Source organism: Vanessa cardui, chromosome 2 (genome assembly GCF_905220365.1).
Source record: "Vanessa cardui chromosome 2, ilVanCard2.1, whole genome shotgun sequence".
Classification (NCBI taxonomy): domain Eukaryota; kingdom Metazoa; phylum Arthropoda; class Insecta; order Lepidoptera; family Nymphalidae; genus Vanessa; species Vanessa cardui.
Genome location: NC_061124.1, coordinates 3,435,288 through 3,459,678, shown reverse-complemented (window position 1 = coordinate 3,459,678; position 24,391 = coordinate 3,435,288). Strand labels below are relative to the sequence as shown.

Here is a 24,391-nt window from a genome sequence, read left to right as displayed (position 1 = left end):
CTAAATGGAACCCTGGATCGTAGTCTCCACTGCCAGCAGAGCCTTAAGAACGAAGATGTTTTGACCCTTGTGCCTTTAGTTAACTCTCTGTCTAACCCATTATATCAGAATACGACTATATTTAGTATAACAATTTGACGTTACTAGGTAATGTAGAATGTGGGTGATATATGCATTAAATTTAGAACTGTGATCAATTAACACAAGAGATGCAGAAGTATATTACTTGTAGTATTTTATTTGAAATAATAATTATAAAATATTACTTATCGTATTTGTGAAGCATTTATGTATGTTTTTATATTACAAGAACGATCTTCTTTAGACTACATAATCAAAGTGAAATTTTATAAATTATAAGTTTGAGATTAAAACTGCGACAATAATTGTACATAATTTGTGAGTTGTTACAGTATAAAATGATATGACTAAACGAAAAAGCGCGGGTACTACCAAAATATCATAGATATGAATAAATAATCATTGCTAATTTAATTAAATAAAGAATTCTTCGATCCCATGCGTTTATTCTTTGCGAAATGCGCGTTAATACATTGTTAAATAATAAGTGGGTACATCGTAATGGTTTCCGTAACACCTAACCTAATTTCACATAACTATACACATATCTCAAAATGGTATATTGTAAATATGCATTTATGGGCATTATTAACCGTTTATTTGAGAAGCTTATGAATACATAATTAAATAGTATTATCTCATAGTAATATACAAATTTTTCCTTTAATTACTTTACTTACAAAGTACTTTATTCCGTTATCCCAAAGTTACTTTTATGATACAGTAATGTCTATAAATTATGAACTTATGAAACGATAAATAAAAAATTAAATAACTTTTTTTTTCTGACAGTGAACTAAACTTATTTTCATCTTTCATCAAAAATTAGAAGTAGTATTGTACTTTAGTCTTCTATATCTGAACCAATGATCCGAATGTGAAGGAAACTTGATCAGTCGTTATCGTGTGTATTTCCGTGAAGGAAAGGAGCGCAAAATACTTTCCTGTAAATGTGTTTGTGTATGATACCGTTATATATAAGTATATTCTAAATATTCTCATGTGCAGCCGGGAGGATTATTTAATCTTCTATGAAGGTATCACTAAATTAGAAAAAAGAATTCTTGTAATTTTATATAAAGCTTATATTATAATTGCTAGTATTTAATATTACTTGTATGTTATTAATTTAATATGTAAATATAATTAAGTATTTCGTAAAATTTCGAAGTCTACTTAGTACCTACTGTTATTAATATTGACAGAACAATCGGAACAGTGAAAACTCGAAAATGCTGCTCTCTTTATACATTATTGTCTTTACTTCAACCGTATTTTGTCACATTTTGTAATTTATATTCTGCTGTGACAATATAATATTATATGATATTCTAAATGATATGTTAAAGTAAAATAACATAGATTCGATTATATCGTAAATATTTCACAATTTTTTTTTGTTGATATGTTTGACATTCAGATATCTCGGATTGAATCTCATGATAATAATCTTGGGTTAACGATTTATATAAAATTTAAGTATTCGCAAAATACGTGAATGATAATTGTAAACATAAGTATGATAACTCGGTCACAAAAAGAATGCAACGAATCGATGTTTGATAAACAAAGTGACGTTGACAAATTACTTAAATACCTTTACGGCGATTTGGGTAATTATCTTTTGGATTTCGTACATTTAATTGGCTTTGTTCCGACGAAACGTGTTTTGAAATATTTTACTTTAATATATTCGCAATATGCTTTATTATTTGAATGTACCTTTAATGATTGCGTCATATTTTATTTAGTTACAAATATGGCAATGACAAAAATCAATAAAATATGTAACTAGATATCGTTTAATTCTTTGGCCTTATTTTCAGTTTGTATGTATATCACTTTTACCAATGGTAGGGATTAGTTCTGGTATGGTCCTTCTTGGTAGATAAGAAAAGTCAACAGTTTTATTTGACTACCTAACAGTGATACTTTATAGTGTATTTTTATAATTTCAATTTTGAGTCAGTGTATTTGCTGTTACAGGGAACATAATATCTTAATGAGGTTTCCGATATTTACAGTGTAAGAAATTATTGATAGTAAATAAAGTTCCATTAAATTTTTCTATTTTAAAATTAACAGGCAGGCTAGCAACACGATCACCTGTAGTTAAGAGTCAACCGTCCATTGACACTAAGAAATGGTAACTTTTACAATTTTGGGAACTAAGATTTTATTTTCGTTGTAGCTGTAGTAACACTGGCTTATACATCCTTCAAACTGGGACACAGTATTACTGTTTGGTGAGAGAATAAATTATTCTTATATGGAACCCAGGCAAAAAACCTAACACCAAGAGCAATTACTATGAATGAAAAAGTCTTGCCTTCATACATGCCATTCTTTTCTAATGTATCTTTATAAAGTGAAACAAAAAATTATTGAATCTCAAAAGTGCTGAGGGTAGTTTTACTATATCGTGTTATTAAATGTGTGTACAATTATAATTTGTAATAATATGCGACGATTCCTTATATTTTATGTAGTGTAAGTCAGTCTATTTTGTAAATATATTAGACAGTTTACTTATGGTTACTGAAAATAAATATTTATTGTAGCGGAAATTACAATTGATAAAAATAATATTTCGTTAAATGAGATTTTAATCTAGGATAATTTTAATTAAAATTTAAACGTGTGTATTGTATGTCAGAATAGTGAATATATACAACAATATCAATAATATTTTATTATTTTTCTTAGATTTCTTTTTTTAGACTAGAAATAAAGAAAATCATTTTTCATTATCAAATTTATATGGCTAACATAGAAACACGTTAGGATACATATATTTTATTTAAATAACGCGGGAAAGTGTCTATGAAAAAATTGTTTGGCATGAATTTTAATTACAAATTATTATTTTTCCTATACTAAAAAATACTTACTTTGTACGTTTTTGGTTGCCATCTTCGCGTATCTCGATTCGAACACAAATGATCTACTCGCACTGCGTACGCGCACAAAACTCGTAGACTGCCGCTACGTTGTGGTGCTACGAGATGCCTATTATTAGTTGATTATATCGGATTAATGGCACTGTAATAATAATAATGATGTTTTTAAAACGCGACCGGAGCGGGCAATGTTCAAACTGTGAATGACATCCCGCCCTGTTTTCGCTTAGCTCGTGATAAAGTGGTAAATTGTAGAACAAATAACGTCGCGAATGGACCGATTCGCTTACTTCACTGCCTGGAATAAGTTTAAAGAGTTTATTTAATCCTATTAATCTGAACTGCCTATCTGTCATTGTGTAAGTAGGGTAATATCTTTTCTGAAAATTTTCAAGTCAGAATTTTGAAAATTCAATTAAAATCACTTATAAATATAGAACTTATGATTTTTGATGATAATTGAAAATTACTTATTTATATAAAACGGTTTACGTCGCTGAAATTTTTGTACATAAAAGTACATATATATTTTTATTATGTTCATACAAAATATCTATCAATATTAATGTTAGGATTGAAAATTGAGATGTTACTTTAATTTTCGCGTTTAACAATTGAAAAAATAATTATTATTAAAGCAGACATATTGCTGTTATGTTATTCTTGCTATCGCAAGTTTCAACGAATTCTTGCTAAAATTATTTTTTATACGTACTCAGAACTTTGGCGCGGGATACAAAAACAAGGATAAGGATAATATTTGTTTCAAATAATTACACCGAGAATGTATAACATATTATAAGGTTTAAAAATAAACCTCAATCTCTTTCTTAATAATAATTAATTATTCTTTCCTTAAACAAAACGACCCACTAATATAAATATTAAAAAATATATAAGTAAATGTAAAGTAATAAAGTTTCAATTTACATAAAAATATTGAACGTATATTTTTCTTGTTCTATGCATGTTGTTCATGAGTAATCGTTCGTAAAAAACAGACAGTTTTTATCTGTTACGTACAAGGGTTTCCCAAATAATTAAAAGTTAAGTCGCAATTACATACCCCTTCTATAATTAAAAACATAATCAAATTAAATAAAAAATCTATCTATTTTTAAAACTTCATACCAAGAAGTTAATTTTTTTTTATTCTATCATCCATACCAATCAACGCTGTACATCAATTGGATAATTACACAAAACACAGCGTTTTATCTTCTTCTTTCGAATGTCAAATAACTAATGATCGAAAGAGAAAATCGATGTTACAGTTCATCATTCGAATCACGAAAAATTTATAAAAGATATAAATTGTGATTAAAATTTCAATAAATGACTTTCGTTACTTTAATATGTTTCTTATGGTGATTTTGTTTTTTTTTTCGTCCAGCAACATTAGACTAGCTCGAGGTCGAAACACAAATAAAGGACGGAAGTAATAATTATATAAAGTAGCCGGCTCGTATAAATACGTAATATCAAGTACTTAGATGAGTCTAGAACTTGAATACTAAGTCATATCTTTACATATACATATATATAATCATCGTGTATGTGTGTAAACTTCAAATTTTATTTTTGTATCCTTGTAAGGATTAGGCTGCACTCAATAGATACCGCTGCGATCAGGTAATTAAAAAAAAACAAATCATAATTATTATTGACCCGTAAAAAGTCAGAATGGGCAGCTAGTTAATATTTATTTGAAGAAAAAAACAGTTTGTCTAGACATAACACTAACGCGGCAAGTGTTGTTGGTTTGCAATTGTTTTTTTTTTTTATTTTGTTTGTGCCAAATAGGGAACAAAGATTATTTCCCGAATGTCACTGTCAATGTTAGTTTGATATTCCGAATTCATTTACCTAAAAATCTCATTGATATTTAACGTGATGTTATTTAATTATATAGTTTCAAAACAGACACAGGCAATTTGTTAATTGTTGGGTGTTTACATGCTACTTATATCTCGAATATTATACATCATACATACGTCATGTGTTTGTAGAATTAATTCGCCAGTCAATATAATAGACCCATGAAAGTAAGCGATAATACTTTTTTCTGCATATTGCTAATAGTCCGGACATAATATGTAATTAAAAAAGTAAAGGAATAAATATACAATAGCTTTAATTCAATTTCATAAATAAAATAAATTTTAAGCTAATCCTGTAAAAAAAAAACAATATATAATTACCAGTTTAATTACACGATGAATACATGAGAAAAAATATGTGAAGACGTACGATAAATTACATATATTACAATATGTACGGTACGGTCCGGTAATTCGCTTAGTATAGCACTGCTTGTGTTATAAGAATTGTTTTTTTATGTGATATGATATTTTTCATGAATGAAATAAAAGACGGTAGTTTTATATTACTGACGAAATTTATAAATGTTCAATTATATTTTTATTGTTTACATAACTTATAATGTCATGGTTTTATAATCAACATTTTTTGATTTTGATAAATTTTGTTACATTACATATTACGTGTGAATATAAAAAAGTTTTTTATGTACAGATGTTATCACGTCTGTTTGTTTATTCTTTAAAAATACTACTAATCAGATAGACATAGAACGACCACTATAGATAATATTGTCATAGTTTATTGTTTCATATTTAATCAGTAAAGATAAAATCAACCAATCGGACACATTAGTAAGATTATAAATAAAAATATCCGCTATATCTAATTTACTTTTAAGACGCCACAGATAGGTGAGAAAATTTCCTTCCAGTTTTGCTTAAAAACACTGGCGCTATATAAAACATAACTAGGAAACTAGTTTGAAACCGTACCATTGAGTCCGGAGGTATATTCTTCAAAATGATAAAACATTCCTTGTCGGGTTTACCTAATTAAATAAACTATATTGAATAAAGTTTGATAAGGTATAATGAAATTTTTAATCATCGGTCTTATAAACGGGATCGGTAAGGCAGATGGAGCACACGCAACGTCGAAGTTGAAGCAAGAGAAGCAAATACGAAACTAAAAATACATTTCAATTACCAGTAGCGTGTAGGTTTGTGCCTTTTATTTTAAAATGTCATGATTTTTTTAAATATTTTACTTTAATTTTTAAATATGTTTTTATTTTAAATAACATTTAGTATAATTATGGATTCGGTTATCGACACCGTATTGTGGGACTCCCGCCACTTCCTCTCGTGGCGTGGTGCGGCGAGCTGGTACTGCCTGGCACGAGAAAAACAAAAGGCGGTGGATTTTGAACGGGCAGTGGGGGAAGAAAGCTAGATTCGTGGATGGGCAAATGGCAATGGCTAAAGGATATAATTATTAGAATAAGCGGATAAATAATATATGTATCGATTGGAAGATTAATATAGTGACTTAAATTAATGTTGTGTTAGTAGTTTTATTACAAAAATCAGTATCTTTAGTACATAATGTTCAATGTAATTATTATTGTAACTAAAATGTTGAACCAAAATTTTAAATATTAGTTTACAATTTTTCGTCTTGACTTCCTATAGCTATTTTCGTAATTTTACTCATTAGCAAAAGACACAGTTATTCCGAATGAATAGAAGCGTTGTGCGTACTAGTATTAGGAGGTAAATAATATATTAAAATACAAAATGAAATTCATGCTTGTCACGTCAATGGGCTAAATTTAAAACGACATCATATTTACTAAAATCTATTTCGTAACGCGTTGCTTTTTCAGTTGGCAGTCCGATGGTAAGTGGTCACCACCGCCCATAGACAATGACGCTGTAAGAAACATGAACAGTTTCTTACATCGCCCATGAGCCATCAACCTTGAGAACTAAGACGAAAAATCCCTTGTGCCTGTAGTTACATTTATTGATTTGTTAGTTTTCAGTAAGGTATTAAAAAACATCTTGATAATACATATTTTTAATAAATATTTATAAAAGTGAGTAAGTATAAAAAAGTTCGATCCAATGAGGTGTATGAATTCTACTGAAATCTGTACTACAATCTAGATTATAAAATACATCTTTTAAAGTTACAAATATAGATGTTTAAAATTAATTAATTGCAAGGAAAGTACAATATTAACATTAAAAAATACACAATGATTAAAAAATACTCTTTTTTTAAAAAGAGGTACTCATAATTATATTGAGAAGTTATTATACGTATAGGCGTGAAACTGGGGCCACTCATAATATTTAATATAACATATTTATGAAACATTAATATATGATTTTTACTACTAAAATGTTTTTGTCGCTGAGTCGCAATGGTACAAGGCATTCAGAGACATTCCCTGGTGGCGATAATCGGCGTTGACTTTTCGCTGCCGAACGTTATAACCGCCATGATAGGCAGCGACAGGTGCTGAAACGGGATGGCCTCTTTCTGCGAAATGTTGCAGAAAGAGGCTGCGGAGCGAGCGCGTGAGGAGAGTGCCTCCGCGGATACGCTTCGATGAAGAAGACCGGGGAGAGGATAGCAGCGCTATGCGCAGCTTCTCCTCCAGCTGTAAACGTCGCTGGGAGTAGAAGGGTTCTCTGTACCCCGGGAACTCCTTAGACGAACCCGCAATCATCTGTTAAGATGCATGTCATACCACTGAATCATCTCTGTTCTACAAATACATCTTCATAGAATAACTCTGATGGAATAGTTCCAATGGTAGGATTTTAGAGCGGAATTTTATCATACAGGAATGAAGTCGAAAAAATTAATTAATGTTTAATTAAATTCCTTCGTTATCTGCAATATCGGCTCCACGCACCACGAGTAACAACCCATTGTTTACGCATACTAGCTTTAAACCATACTAGGAATGTCAGAAATACATATCAATATCAAACGAAGAGATAATTACTCATAACTACATATATACTATATTATTAATAAACTATCGATCCTAAAGATTGTCCTACAGAAGAAGTTTTTAACAATTATACAGGATACATTATGTCTAATGATTTTATCTTTTGTTAGTGTAATGTCCATCGATAAGTTTGACATAGTTATAAAATTATTGCTATTTTAACAATATCTGTCACGATGTTCTGGGCAATAATTATTTTTTTAAGTAAAAGGTTACTTGCGAATTAAGTGGTTCCGGGATAAAACCCGCAATCTTCATTTGAAGTTCTCGTGTTTTATACAATGGACCATCGCGGCTATTTTATGATGCTTTAAGTTAAACATTAACAAGTTATCTGATATTCTTCTTATTAGACAGAGTCCACGTTAAATGTAACAATAATACGTAGCTATTTAAAGTCATATAATCCGATCAAATTAGTCCAGAAAACAAGAGTCAAGATACATAAACTAAAGATACATAACATACACCGGAATTGTGGGTAACTTCAACATTTTATTTATGACTAGTTTTCGCCCGCGGCCTCGCTCGTGTTTTAGGGGATTGGCTGTCATATGTTAAGCAAAAAACGTAGCCATTTTTTTTCCTTGAAATTTAAGTTTGCTTCATACATAATTTCATCAAATTCGGTCCATCGATTTGATCCTGAAAGAGCACCAGAATACAAAGTTACTTTCACATTCATAATATTAATATACATTATATTTTTAACAATTTTACCAATTTCCAGCTTGTTGTAACTTTGTGTATCAGCGATTGTCTAGATTGACCGGACTTATATTAAACAAATTACCTAATGGTCTTGTTACGTGTTTAATTGCTTTTTCTCATCGATATCAAGTTTGTCAAGGTACGAATCTTATGATATAAATATCGCTCATTTTCGTTTTAATCGAGCGGATGTTATTATTAGAACTGATAAAATTGTGTAAATTTCGTAAGGGATTTATTAAAAGATTGTCATCTTTAGATTTCACTAAAAACTGTGATAGCGTGTTATACTGGAACTCCTAATAATTCGGTATCAAAATTACTAAGTATAGAGATTTTGATCTTTGCGGGGCATTGCTGCAAGAATTTTGCCACCATTTCACGCGTTTAGATTTACACAGTAACTACTTCAAATTAATATTTTAAATGATTAATAACTAAACAATGAACTACTTTATTGAAATGTGATCGAATAGATTAAGTCTTACTATTGGGTCGTAATAATATCTTTAAATATCGTTTTTCATGAATCACTTGCAAAAATTAAAAAAGTATTTGAAAAAAGATCATTTTCTAATACCTCGGAAATACCTTCAATTTTAGAACTCCTTATTAACGGTTTTACCTTATTATGTTTAAATGTACCTTATTTAAATATGGTACTATTATCATATCATATCATATAATTCCATCTAATTTAATTCAATTTATACAACAAAGTGTACATCGTGGGAGTTCTAAGAATATTTATATCCGCAGAACAGCAAATTATACGCCCACATCACATTCATAACAATAGCTTCAATCTACACTTACTGACTACCATTAGACAATCCTGCGTATCAAAAACGAGAGAGCGAAAGTCACCTCGGAGGTATGTATGCATAGTACGACACAACTAAGATGTCGCATCGGCAAAATTCGTAAAACCGATCACATCCGAATTGAGTACGCTCAAAATCAAAATCAAAATAAACTTTATTCAAGTAGGCTTTTATAAGCACTTTTGAATCGTCATTTTACAATTAAGTGAAGCTACCACCGGTTCGGAAAGTAGATTCTACCGAGAAGAACCGGCAAGAAACTCAGTAGTTACTCTTTTTTAACATTTAAAAAATACAACGTCATGTTAATTAAATACAATTATTTCAATTAATGTATCCTGCTTGGAAGTCAACAGGTATTAACTCCACGCTTTTTTATCATCTACAAAATCTTGTATCGAATAATATGCTTTTTCTACCAATGTATTTTTTACAAACGATTTGAATTTACTAAACGGCAAAGTTAAAAATTTCTGCGGAATTTTATTATAGAAACGGATACCTTGCCCCAAGAGGGATTTATTGACTTTGCGGAGTCGGAAACTTGGCGTTACAAGTTTTAAATCCTTACTTCTAGTGCATATACAATGATTATCACTGATTTTATCAAAGTGATCAATGTTACTGTGAATATACATGATATTGTTGTAAATATATTGCGACGCAACAGTAAGTATTCCTACTCTGTTAAAAACATCCCGAAGAGAGTCTCTGGCTCCAAGATTATAAATAAACCGAATTGCTCTCTTTTGTAAAATAAAGACAGATTCAATATCTGCAGTGTTACCCCAAAGTAATATGCCATATGACATAATACTGTGAAAATAACCAAAATAAACTAAACGAGCGGTATCAATATCAGTTAGTTGTCTAACTTTTCTAACCGCGTATGTTGCGGAGCTGAGTCTTCCTGTTAGGGATGATAAATGAGAAGTCCACTGAAGTCTGGAATCCAATTCTATTCCTAAAAACACCGTAGTATCAGCTACTTCAAGACGGTCACCATTTAAAGATATATTATAATTTTGCTTGCTAACATTAGGTAGGGTAAAAACTACACATTTTGTTTTTTGAGCATTCAAAACTAAATTATTTACTGTAAACCAATTGTGTATCTGTGATAATGCACCGTTCACATCGTCATAGTCATTTTTTTTTCCTGTCAACCTTAAAAATCAGCGAAGTATCGTCAGCAAACAACACTATTTCACAAATACCCTTAACATAGAAAGGAAGATCATTTATATATACTAGGAATAGAAAGGGACCCAAAATTGAACCTTGTGGAACTCCCATTTTTAACGTAGATCCAGAAGACTTTATTCCATTAATGAAAACTTGCTGGATTCTTTGACTTAAATATGAAGCGATGAGATCAAGAGCTTTACCTCTAACACCGTAATATTTGAGCTTATAAAGAAGCGTTTCGTGTTCTACACAATCGAATGCTTTAGATAAATCACAGAATACTCCAATAGCGTTCTGTGATTTCTCCCAAGCATCGTAAATATGTTTGAGAAGCGCAATCCCCGCATCAGTTGTCGAGCGACCTCTTCTAAAACCGAATTGCTCACCATGAAATATAGCATTGGTACCGAAATGGACGAGAAGTTGATTTAAAATAATTTTTTCGAAAATTTTACTTAAGGGCTATCCCAAATATTCAATATTTATTACATGCGAATATGATCTTTGCAAATTATCTTGTAATATCATATGACCTAATATATTCGTCAATTTGACACGTCGATTTACATGCACTTGCTTTCTCTGATGCGATAATCTATAGCGAAGAATAGCGTCGAATGGCGCGATAGGGAGCTATTTCTATTGGTTGTGTAAATCAGTAGTAATCAGTTTTATTTTCATTTCATCCGATGCTACATCTTATTTGTGTTGTACTATAACTCCTATGTTTAAAAGTAACCCAATGTTAATCGATAATTAATATCCATAAGTCGTATTTATTCAATATTTGCTAAGTACTATGTGAGTATTATTTTTTAGTTTTTCACTTTCTTTTGTAAATTTTCATCTCATTCTAACACGCACAGATTCAAGACTAAAGAGCTGAGTTAGCTAAGCGAGTTCTGTTCCTATATAATTATATAGATATAATATGTATATGTAGTAAATATTTTTTTAAATATCGAACTGTATATGTCCGCGCTTGCGCTAAGCGCTTTATTAATCTCATTTCCTTTACCGAAACGTTATCCTTACCTACTTATTTTTTATGTTTAACTTGTCTTTCCATAATCACTGGGACAAATATCTACTTACGCTATTAATTATTTTTTAGTTTTATTTTTATGATGTTGGTAGGCGTTCGAGCAAATGGGTCACCACATATTAAGTGGTCACTACCGCCCATAGACAGTTGCGTTGGACAAAATATTAACCGTTCCTTACATCTGATCTTGGGAAATAAAATTTTATGACCCCTGTGTCCGTAGTTGACTGGCTACTTATCATCTAAACTGGTACACAACTTAAATAAGTATTACTATGGCGGTAAAATATTAGACGAGGCCGGCAAAAATATGTAAAGACTATATTTGAAAATATATGTTAATCCGCCACTTCGTATTAATCATTACACTAAAACAATAAAGTTATTACGAAGTTATCGATAATTATCTTACAGTAGTAATATTTATAATTGACTATATTGTTATATCTTATCGACGAATATACAAAAAACAGTCCCCTTTGTTATATTTTTAGAAATGATTATTGAATAATTTTACATTTATCAGTTCTATTAAATTTATAATTCGTAGTAATATTTAATAGTGCGTTTAGGAAAAATGGTATTTAAATTATTCGTATGATGTCCAATTGAGCTGGTAATGTCAGCTTTTGATAAATATATTGTAAGCAATCAATGAGGAAGTTTAAATACGTGCTATTTTAAACCTTCCTGATTAAATTTAGAATGAAAATTCAGATATACACAACACAATATTTAGTTTTGAAGTTCGTAGTTAAGGATAAATTCTTAATGTTTTTTATGTGAGCGGTTCAAGAAACTAATCCATTGGATATGCAAATTTCACGCTGTTACAAATCATAATGTAGACGGTCATAGTCTTTATAGTTTGTTTGTACGATCTTTTATTTTTATAGAAAAGTAACAAGGTTTGTTATGTCAATTATGTCTGAGATAGTCGAGTCTTTCCAACCTTTTATATAAAAACTATAACAGATACACGAACACTCTGGGAATAGTAATCATATATCTCTAAAATTTCTACAGAAGATTATCATTAATTAGAAGTCCATATTAAATCTGGCTGAAGCACCCTTTAAATCGAAACAAAACAATGCTAAGAAATACTGATTGCCGGTAGAATAGAAACTTAGTAAAACTGTAACCTAAATAATTAAAAAATATATTATACGTAACGCATTTGTGAACATGACCAATTCTAAACATTACCCGTGTAAAGCGAGTTATAAAAGTTAATCGTAATTCTTTACAATCATTACGTCTTATCATAAGAATAACATTGTTCTCGAATAAGATCATCTTTATAACATATAAACGAGGCTGTAACATCGAGCTCCCTGAAGTGAAAGTGATTGTGATAAGAAGACTACTGATAAAACGTTCCGCAAGATACCGTCGGCGCCATTGTAGTCGCTATCATGTTCGGAATGTAAATATTTCTCTTGGCGCTAACTGAAGGTTAGATAAGCCTTTGTTTGGTTACTATGGTCAGGGCATTTTAATAAGACGTAAAGGTTAATTGTAATGGTTTTTAGCAACGTTTTACTGTCAGGTTACCGGGACTCAATTTTGATTATACTTACTATTTATTGCAATTAGTTGGCGCCTGAGGCAAATATTATACAAAAAGTAGCCTATGTGGTCTCCTTAGATTCGGTACAGTGGTCTGGCCAAAATAGCAACTTTTAGGATGGTCACGAGTTTAAACAACGATATTCTTCAAGATTCATTTATTAGCACTATTTTCACATTCATTGTATCCACTAATTCGTGTTTTAAATTACATCCCGTATTTTATATCTAAATTTAGCCTCTCATTCTCTCCCAATTAATAATATAAATATCACCAAACACCATTCGATTTCTTGACATTCTCTTTCTTACCGGCCAGTAACAAAAAATCGGCCAGTATTAATCGTGAACAATTAAAATGTTACATTAGAACATATTCTAAAAATCGACATATTATTAACTAAATTATTCTAATAATTTATAGTTATACAATGTGTAACAAAAATAACTCTAACACAACAGACAAACAAACAGACGAAGTTACTTTCGCATTTATAATATTAGTACAGATATTGAAAGTAGGTAAGCTATGCGTCCGGCCCTGACAACGTTTTAGGGAACCTTGGTGTTGGCTTCCTTTAAGAGTTTGATGTTCGATGTCACACTGACACGATCCTCAATACCTAGGAGGAGGCAAATTTTGTGACTACAAAAACGATAGCAGAGCTGCGTGTCTGGTACATGAAGCGAAGCTGTAAAACAATTTGTCTCTTCTCATACGGCTCTTCTTCTTCTCACCTAATAATGTTGAGGTGGTTAAATCAAATACAATCCCGGTACTATTTAATAATATTACTTCGATTATAAATAATTGTTATGTTAATGTTGTCATATTTGCGGTCGTTACTCGTAAAATGATATAACTTACCGCAGCCCTTACGGTAAAGGTTTTCCTTATTGTTCCAAGAAATTCTGATAGAGAAAAACATCGCAGCATGTCAATGTATCGTTATTGTTCACACGATGCCAATTTCCCACAAATATCTTAAATGCAATGTTTTTACTTAATACTATGAATCATTTGGATATACCCAGTGGAGTTATCAAGAACGAATGGTAACTTTATAATCGACTTGACTTTGAAATTCGTGGACAATGGAAGATTGTAAAAATGCTACTTGCTTGTCATCAACATACCGATCTTCAGAAATACACGATGATCTTTAAATACGACGATGACACGAAATGCATCATTAATAATTATTTTTCTGACACGGAGTGTATGTCCGAATCTTGTTTCCAACAAGGATTAGCCAGGTAATCGTTCTGAGATAATACAATCAAGTTCCGAAGGTTTAAAGATAAACATTATCTTTAAATTTAATTATGATAACATATATTTTAATAATCATGCTTTCGCTCACGTTTCAGGGGTTTTTAGGGATTGGGGATCAGCTACTGGGTATGAAAAGTCTTAGAAAAATAAAATAGTTCAAACATAAAATTCGAAACAGACAGAGTTACTTTTGCATTTATAATATCAGTATTGAATATTTATCATGCACTTTTGTTTCAACATTAAAATGAAATTGAAAGTATTACATTCATATGAAGATTAAATTATTTAATCATCATCATCCTCCCACCTAAACCCAATTTACTAGGGGTCGGCGCAGCATGTCTTCTTCTTCCATATTTCCCTATCTGGCGTCATCTCACAAGTAACATTCTTTTTAGCCATATTATTTTTCACACAATCCATCCTTCGTTTCTTAGGTCGTCACTCAAGACCTTCCTCCATGCTGGTAAGGTTTTGGCTCAAGTTTTGCAATCGTCTGCCGGCCTGACGCCAACCCTCCTAGGGAATGCTATTGTAGTGGCTTAAATGAAGTTTAAAAAATTATTGTATACTAATTATTCAAAGTACGTGGTCTACCAATAATCTATATTATTTATTAATATTATAAATCTGAAAGTAACTCTATCTGTCTGTCTGTCTGTCTGTCTGTCTGTCGCTCTTTAGCGACCAAACCGCTGAAACGAGTTTGATGAAATTTGGTATGAAGCACACTTAAACTCCAAGAAAGGACATAGGTTTTTTTTTAACAATTTTTTTTTTATAAAATATATCCTTGTTCACATGATTACGTAAATATGTATGTCGTCTCGGTGCACAAAAAAGTGACATATCATATTTAAACTATCATCGAGGATTAACTTTTATCACAACGTCGGTGTATTATTAATATAAACACAAAACTGATAAACTCCTATAATACGAGTATGTATGTACTTGTGATCAAAATTATTTGTAATTTACCTACATAAATAGAAAATTAACTGTTACCTTTTACTCTCCATAGTTAAGTTAATTATTCGAATTATATTAGTTTAAAAAATTAAGAAACTTATTGAGACTTATTTTAAAGGAGTTAAATAGACAATAGTAAAAAAAAATTGTTATTTTTGCTTAATCACCATTTTTAATATAATAAAAAATATTTCGATGATATTTTTTTGATATTCCTGACGGTCCAGTTACATAATATATAGTTTTTTTACAGTAAATTTAAAGAGTTATTATAAGAAAAAAAAGCCGTCTGGTTCATAGATACATTTATGCACAATATTAATATCTACACGTTTGGATATAGTACTTAAGATTAGCCGCTGTGGTAATCAGCTTACAATTTATTTAATTTTATCACCAATTAGTTAATATATAACATAAAAAACACTAATAAAACGATAATTAAATTATAATTAATGCTTTTGCGTGTAACGGGAAACGGGAAAATAATGTAACAAACTATTTAAAGGAAACATGCCGTCCTGGACAATGAATTCTAAAAATATACGACGATACAGATGAATATTGATTTAGTACACAACAAGGAAGGTAAAGGGAATCGAAATTAATTTGTAGATTTCAACAATGACATAGAGACAAAACAGTCTTGACCGCGTCTACACTATACCCTAAGAATAAATAAAAAAAATACGTAAATATATAAAAATATGTTTTACACTCCACGCAAAATGGATTGATTTAAGAAACGAATTTATAATGACATTGTTAGTTATTAGATACCAATTAAATAGCTTCAATAGTAAACTAAATTATTATTTGAAACAAACTTTATAATACGATCATATTATATTTATTGTATGCACCTATTCCCAATAAGCGACATTCAGTATTAATGTTGTGTTATGTTATATTAATCATGACTAAAATTCATACTGACTCCAGACTAAGGAACTCCTCAATATTTAACACGAAAATTTATATATGTATTACTATTTTGTTTAATATTATCTAATTTCTTTAATCTTCATAAAAAATACATTAAAGTTTATGTAACAGAAGGGTCCTGAGTCTCTAAATAAGTCAAGTAGATATGACGCCAAAACGTGCAAATTTAAAAGTCATTAATCAATATTAATTTTGGTTTTTATATGTAGATACATTATTAGCTTACGTGATACTAGTTACGTGCAATATATGTATATTAAAGTAGGTACAAATCTAGATGAAACACGACAAAGCTGTTTTTCATGGAAAAAGATACAAATATGAATTTGATACGAATATTTATGATGTTTTTTTTCGATTGATTACACAAAAACTATACTAAAATTGTTTCTACGCAGCATAATAAAAATTGTAGTGAGTTTTAAAATTAATTTTTTTTTTTTTTTTTATGGTATAGGTTGGTGGACGAGCAGATGGGCCACCTGATGGTAAGTGGTCACCATCACCCATAGACAATGATGCTGTAAGAAATATTAACTATTCCATACATCATCAATGTGCCACCAACTTTGGGAACTAAGATGTTATGTCCTCTGTGCCTGCAGTTACACTGACTCACTCACCCTTCAAACCGGAACACAACAATACTGAGTACTGTTATTTGGCGGTAGAATAACTGATGAGTGGGTGGTACCTACCCAGACGGGCTTGCACAAAGCCTTACCACCAAGTAAATTAGTTAATTCGGTCTTCCTTGCATTAGAGAATCATTGAGATTTATTAATTACAATATTTTAAATTGGCAAAATACTTGTACTTAAATATTCACATATTAACAATGTTATTATATCATTAGATTGTTGTTACGTTGTGTTAAATTAATAAATATAAATGGAAGTTAAAACACGCAAAGGCATACTTTCTGATCTTATGTACATAGTTTAATCAAGAGATGCTCTAATCTCATGTCGTTTACTGAAACATGAACTGAGTCAGTTTAACACAAGTAAAACGTCTAAAACGTCTTTTTACACAGTGAATATATACAAATTTTGCACTAATATAGCTCTTAGTCAAAAGCATTTCCAATATAATACATAAATCAATTAACAACATTCAACAATTTTAATGAGGCATCTTAGTGTCAAATTGTCCAATCACTATTTTCTTGGTTTCATTTTATTTTTTCTTTTAAACATATTTAAGAATTTTTTTTCCTACTCCTAAAATACGAAATTCATAAATTTGTTTCAAATATTATTTTTAGAATATAGTTTAATTTATTTGCCCAAAAATCAACAACAATCAACATATATTTTTGAGTAGTTTGAACAATTATACAGTATAGGGTTTTATTACAGAACATTATAAGATTCCTAAGATTCAAAGGATAACAAAATAACGTGTGGCAACATTTTCAAGAAGCGGTAAGCTGGCGTTTATGTCAAGGTGTTTATTATAATGAATGTACTGTCTCCTTCACTTCCCAATGCATTTATTTAAAGCCACTTGTTTATCAACCATGATATTAGGACATCCTCATAATCTTTTCCCGTTGACCTTTCCGAGGAACCTCAAGCCACACTTCCGTCTACAATGGACATATTATAATAATAAAAATAATATCATACAATAAACGACGCGGCATGTTGCATATTAACCCTGGCCTGTAACCCCAAAATAAAATGCAGCAAAATTTTGTAAAGTAAATTACTAAACAAAAATAATTTTACTGATATGACCAAAAATGAAAATTAATTAGGTTCAATTTTTTTTTCAAATTTAACTACACGTAGCGTGCATGAATCCAGATGATTTCGTTTACAAATTTTTCGCTATTTATTTATCAATATTTTTTCTCCCCTTCGATTATAATTATGTTATATTGTAATACCTACAGCGAGTGGACGAAATTCTACGATGTTAATGAACTCAAAGGGTCCGAAGCGATTCGTCTTACAGTTTTTTATCGCTACATAATTATTATAAAACAAAGTCCCTCGTCCGCGTCTGTCTATCAGCATGTTCGCGATAAAAACAAAACTACTGGACGGATTTTCATATGGTTTTCACTAATAGACATAGGGATTCATAGGTTTAGGTATCTAATTTATTGAGGTTTTTGTGTAAATAAGTTGAAATAGATTTTCGGTTAAAGATGTCGAAAAAAAAGCAATAATATAATATAAATAAACACTAAAAATATTTAAAAAAAACTTATGTCCACCCGTGCGGAGCCGGGACAGGCCGCTAGTAAGTTTTATGAAAAAAAAACACTAATTACTGAGTTCATATAAATCATCCCAGTATAAAAATTTGGTTTCGGAAGTATAGCTGTTACTTGATAACAAAGATTATTAATGCTTGATGCGTACGCGCATCTTCGGGGACATCACTTAGCGAAACGCCGGATGAATACCGACACGCTCACCTTGCTTATGACATTGTTTATGACATTTCATTGCATGATTAAGAGACATTAAACTTTTAAATAATTATTATACTCATAATGTTAAAGTACAATAACTTTTGCCATATTTAGATGACGGCGTTCGTGTTAGGATAGTGGATTTGATATTAACAATGCCAATTACAATAGATTCCATAGGCACAGTCGCAGGAATGCTGGTAGAACCTGGGTGAGGGAAGCAGAGGAACGAGCAACGTGGTGCGCGAGGCCTATGTCTAACAGTGGATAGCTGTTGGATTAAAAAAAAATGAAATGATCCCATAGGCACATGGCGGAGTTAAACCGGCCTTATCGTGAACACATAAGCCAACGACTTTCTTATTCAATAAGATTTTTATTGATCTTTAATCATAACTTCTGTTTAAGGACGAAGTGTAAACCTTAGTTTCAAAAATGTGTTTTGTGTGTACCTTCTTCTAAACTTTGGCACTTGGATTTAGTACCGACAAGCAGACATGTTTGTCAATTTTTATGGTCCGAATTTTATACTTGTATATTATTTTGACAAGTTCTTGTCTTATCAACTATTTCCATGTAACATACAAATTATCCGTAAAGTAAATGTCAAAAGTGTCTTTTATTATTGAAATATATTTTTAATTTGTTTTATTTGTATAATATTATGTGAAGTTTATTATGTTGCGAAACTTAGGGATATAAATAGCTAATTTAAAAAAATGTACAAGATGGATCAGCTTAACACATGAAAATAAAAGTATAAAATTACTTAAATATATATTTCATCATGTGAAATAATAAAGTATTTTTTTGAATATATATATTATTCATTAAATATATAGAAGAATTCACCGAGAAACATTACTATAAACGTAATTCTTAGAGATGCGTGTTTTATTGCAATTACGAAGTGTTAGTTTCTATGATTCATAAGATTTATCACATTGCTCTATAAGGTAATATAATAACCCCGGAACATTAAACTATTTGTAAGTTATAAAATGTAAAATTACTCAGAAATATATACAATATTTTTTCTTACTATTATAATTATTAATGCTGTTGAAATGTAGCATAATTAAATTGTTTTGTAATGAATGAGAAATACTGTTCATGGTTGTAGCTCGTTTGTCGAAAGGGTATCTTATCAAGGTTTATATCCTAGGTGTACCAAAGTACTACAGCTAGCTACTATACTTTTACATCAAAAAAATCTCAGCAGTATATCGGAAGTTAATGGAATATAGTGATTATTAACACTCTCATCGTATCGAAATAAGATGCCATCTGATTATAAGAATATGGGAATGACATTTCCTGTGCAGTAAGCTAGGTTTCCAGCATTTAAAAAAGAAGAATTCGTCCAAAGATGCTCTCATCTCATTCAACAACAACAACAACCTGTAAATTCCCACAGCTGGGCTAAAGACCTCCTCTCCCTTTGAGGAGAAGGTTTGGAACATATTCCACCACGCTGTTCCAATGCGGGTTGGTGGAATACACATGTGGCAGAATTTCTATGAAATTTGTCACATGCAGGTTTCCTCACGATGTTTTCCTTCACCGCTGAGCACGAGATGAATTATAAAGACAAATTAAGCACATGAATCAGCGGTGCTTGCTGGGGTTTGAACCCGCAATCATCGGTTAAGATGCACGCGTTCTAACCACTGGGCCATCTCGACTCTTCTCATTCAGTTTTCTGAAATGTAAACTTAATAAACGTATCAATAGTAAAACGTCTTAATAGTATTTTCACACACTGTTACATAAAAAAAAATCACGAATAATGCTGTTTAAAATTTTACTCTAATTGTACCAAAAGAATTTCCACTATACATAAATCATTTAACAACGCTTAACAATTTTAATTGCGATTTCAATGTTAAATTTCATTTTTACGACTTTCTTGGTTTCATTTTACTTTCCTAATACAATTAGTATCAATTAGATGGCAATGCATTTGACAATACGATTCCTCGCTGAGATAATTAATTATCTCTGCAGCCTACACCTCTTAATGGAAATGCACTGTACTAATTAATCTGATACGCAAAGTTAGTTTAGAAACTGCCACAAAATTTGCATGATTTACTTATTTATTTCTAATATATTCGTATTATTTTTATCACGTGGAGTTTGTATTATTTTTAGTCGCAGTTATCTTATAACAACGTCAATACAAACAAATGCTTACATAATAATACTACTAAGGATTACCTACAATATATTCACAAAATGAGCTATTACAATCAATTTAATCACTTAATCTCGAACACACAATGAGTAACACTTCAATCATAGCCCTACTTAATAAGTTGTAAAATAAACCAGATAATCATACAAGCCATTATATAAGTTATGCCTTGAATATATAATCTAAATTTGATTGCAGTGTTATTAAATTGTATGTTATACTGGCTGTATTTTCTTTGTCACGACTTTAAGAAAACTCTAGTCATAATAGTATTTGTTATGCATATCACAGATGGACATAATGAGTATTAAATCCATTCCGGAATACTAGCATGGTGGATAGTCGTGAATCGATTCAATCTATTGATTCATTGCTATTCCAAGTCCGGTAGCGCCGATGTACATAGTTAATTCATTAATTAAAAAGCGAGAAATACCCAGCTATGATTAATGTATCGATTGGCTGACAGCACGGCTAATTTTAAATATGACAGTAATTAAAATAAAAAGTTGTTATGATTTCGAAAATTAATTAAATCTCAAATGTCGTATTGATTAATGGTTACAGATGAAATAAGTCGAGGAAGCCGACGCGACGGCCGTAAGATTGTGTTCGGAGAAATTCCACGCACGCATGAATGGAACAGACGCAACACGCGGCGCGGAAGAGCAACATACGACACCAATGATCGATCATTGAAACGGTATAGTTACATATGCATTATGTAAAATGTGTCTGCATGTAGGGCAAAAAGAAACGTGAATCCTCATCGTGTTACACTTCAGGTAATATAACGAGTGCACTATTTATTACCATTATATACTAATAAATCTCATTGGGCTATATGTAATGTATGTAAACAGAGGTCAAGATACCTTGGCGAAAAACTTTTACAGGAGTATTGATTATTATAGTAGAAATCGTAACATCCATTGTCTAAGCAAGAGACTTAAAAAAACATATAACCTCCAGTTTCCAATAGGCTATTTGACTGGTTTTTAAAATCAATTTTATACTATTAAGTAGAAGTTAGGGAACCCAGTAAAAGTTGATTTTTTTAATTCTAGTACATATCATATCATATTAAAAATTCCATATTTAAATAACGCGCGAAAACGCTACTTGGACAATATGGCGCTGCAACGGGGTCGGTGACGTGACTTTGCTGTATTTTAATCTGTGGTACAGATATTAGAAACGCAAGGTTTACAAGAAAGTGACTTCATCATAAGCCCGACCAATGTGTTTGCGTTTGCGACCAAACGTTTTGTGTCACGTGACAAACGTTTGAAAAAATGCAATAGTAAATAACCATTTTTAAACTCATAATCTACACTGATTACAAAAATTTACAATTTATTTTTCGTATTCTCAAATAGCCTATTGCGCAATAATATATTTTGTATTTTTCTGTTCACGCAGAAGCAATCCGAAGATTCCTGTAATTTTTTGTATTAGGTTATGCCCTAAAGTCCTGGAAGATTTTTTTTTTTATGGCATAGGTGGCAAACGAGCAGGAGGCTCACCTGATGGAAAGTGACTACCACCGCCCATGGACATCTGCAACACCAGGGGGCTTGCAGGTGCGTTGCCGGCCTTTAAGAAAGGAGTACGCTCTTTTCTTGAAGGTTCCCATGTCGTATCGGTTCGGAAAAACCGCCGGCGAAAGCTGGTTCCACAAAGTAGTTGTGCGAGGCAGAAAATGTCTGAGAAATCGCGCTGTTGTGGATTTTCGGACATCAAGGTGGTGCGGGTGAAACTTAGAATTTTGACGAGATGTCCGAAGGTGAAATTCAGCAGCCGGGATTAATCCGAACAATTCCTCGGAACATTCCCCGTGAAAAATTCGGTAGAAGATGCAGAGTGATCCAACATCTCTACGCAAAGCCAAAGGATCAAGGAGATCGGAAAGGACTTGATCGTCGATAACTCGGGCCGCTCTACGTTGAATGCGGTCAAATGGAAGGAGCTGGTACTGGGGAGCACCCGCCCAGAGGTGAGAGCAGTACTCCATGTGAGGCCGAATTTGCGCCTTGTAAAGTTTTAGGCGATGGGCCGACGTGAAATACTGTCTCGCCTTGCTGAGCACACCCAGCTTTTTTGAAGCCAATTTGGCTTTGCCTTCCAATTGACCGCGGAACTGAACGAGGCTCGAAATATCAACGCCAAGTATTCCGATACTACCTGTAGCGGCTATCGGAATGTTCTCAAATTGTGGAGATACGACAAATGGTGTTTTTTTAGCGGTTAACGCGCAAACTTGCGTCTTTTTGGGGTTGAAATGGACTAGATTTAGTCGGCCCGAATTCGAGGCTTCGTTTAACGAAGATTCGATTTCAGACACAAGTTTGTTCCGGTTCTCTTCGACGTTTTCCCGAGAAATATTAGCGCGGCCGGTGTATAAGGTGTCAACGGTACTGTCGTCTGCATAGCAATGAATGTTCCCGATTTGCAACAAATCATTGATATGCAGAAGAAACAGAGTGGGTGATAGAACGCAGCCTTGTGGAACACCAGCATTGACGAATTTTAAGTCGGAGCATGCACCGTCGACAACGACCTTGATGCTGCGATCTGCCAAAAAGCTGGTAATCCAATTGCATAATTTCCCGGGAAGCCCATAGGAAGGAAGCTTCGAAAGAAGCGCTTTGTGCCAGACGCGATCGAAGGCCTTCGCTATGTCCAAGCTGGCTGCTAATGCCTCCCCCTTACTCTCAACTGCTTCAGCCCATCTATGAGTAAGGTAAACTAGAAGATCACCGGCCGACCGACCCCGACGGAAACCGTACTGGCGGTCGCTAATCAGCTGGTTCTCCTCTAGATACCGCAGGAGCTGGCAGTTAATAAGGGACTCCATTACCTTGGAGAGCAAGGAGGTGATGGCTATAGGCCTATAATTGGACGGATCTGAGCGGTTGCCTTTTTTAGGGATCGGGTGCACCAAAGCTGTCTTCCAGGAGTTCGGGACGACGCCTAATGTATAGGATTGCCGGAAAAGACGCGTTAAGACCGGTGCCAACTCGGGAGCACATGTCCGTAGCACGATTGGAGGGATGCCATCAGGTCCACTCGACTTATGAATATCCAAGGAAAGAAGTGCTTTGCGAACTGCACTTTGCCGGAATTTAACCTCCGGCATCGTGGTATCACACCGCGGAATTGTCGGTGGAGACTTTCCTTGGTCATCCAGATTCGAGCTCGACGCGAAGAGAGAGCCTAAAAGATCAGCTTTCTCTTTCGCGGTATGACTCACCGTCCCTGTGCAGAGATGGAAACGAAGGCTGACAAAAATTCCCTAAGACAGCCTTAGCGAGAGACCAGAACGCACGTGTTCCTGAAGGGAGGCGCACCAGTCTTTCGCCAATTCTGGCAATGTACTCCGTCTTCGCCCTAGCAA

General features: G+C 32.3%; 1 protein-coding gene across 2 annotated transcripts in view; it reads right to left on the bottom strand.

Moving 5' to 3' along the window:
* The window catches only part of LOC124536302 (aquaporin AQPAe.a-like), a 75,954-nt gene extending 72,678 nt beyond the window's left edge, over window positions 1–3,276 (bottom strand). The window contains exon 1 of one of the 2 annotated variants that reach the window (XM_047112823.1): window positions 2,973–3,276. In XM_047112823.1, coding sequence (XP_046968779.1) covers window positions 2,973–2,994 — 22 coding nt within the window. In that variant the 5' untranslated portion in view covers window positions 2,995–3,276. The remainder of the gene's footprint in view (window positions 1–2,972) is intronic. The other variant, XM_047112839.1, reaches the window with a different exon arrangement.
* Between the last annotated feature and the right edge of the window lie 21,115 nt (window positions 3,277–24,391).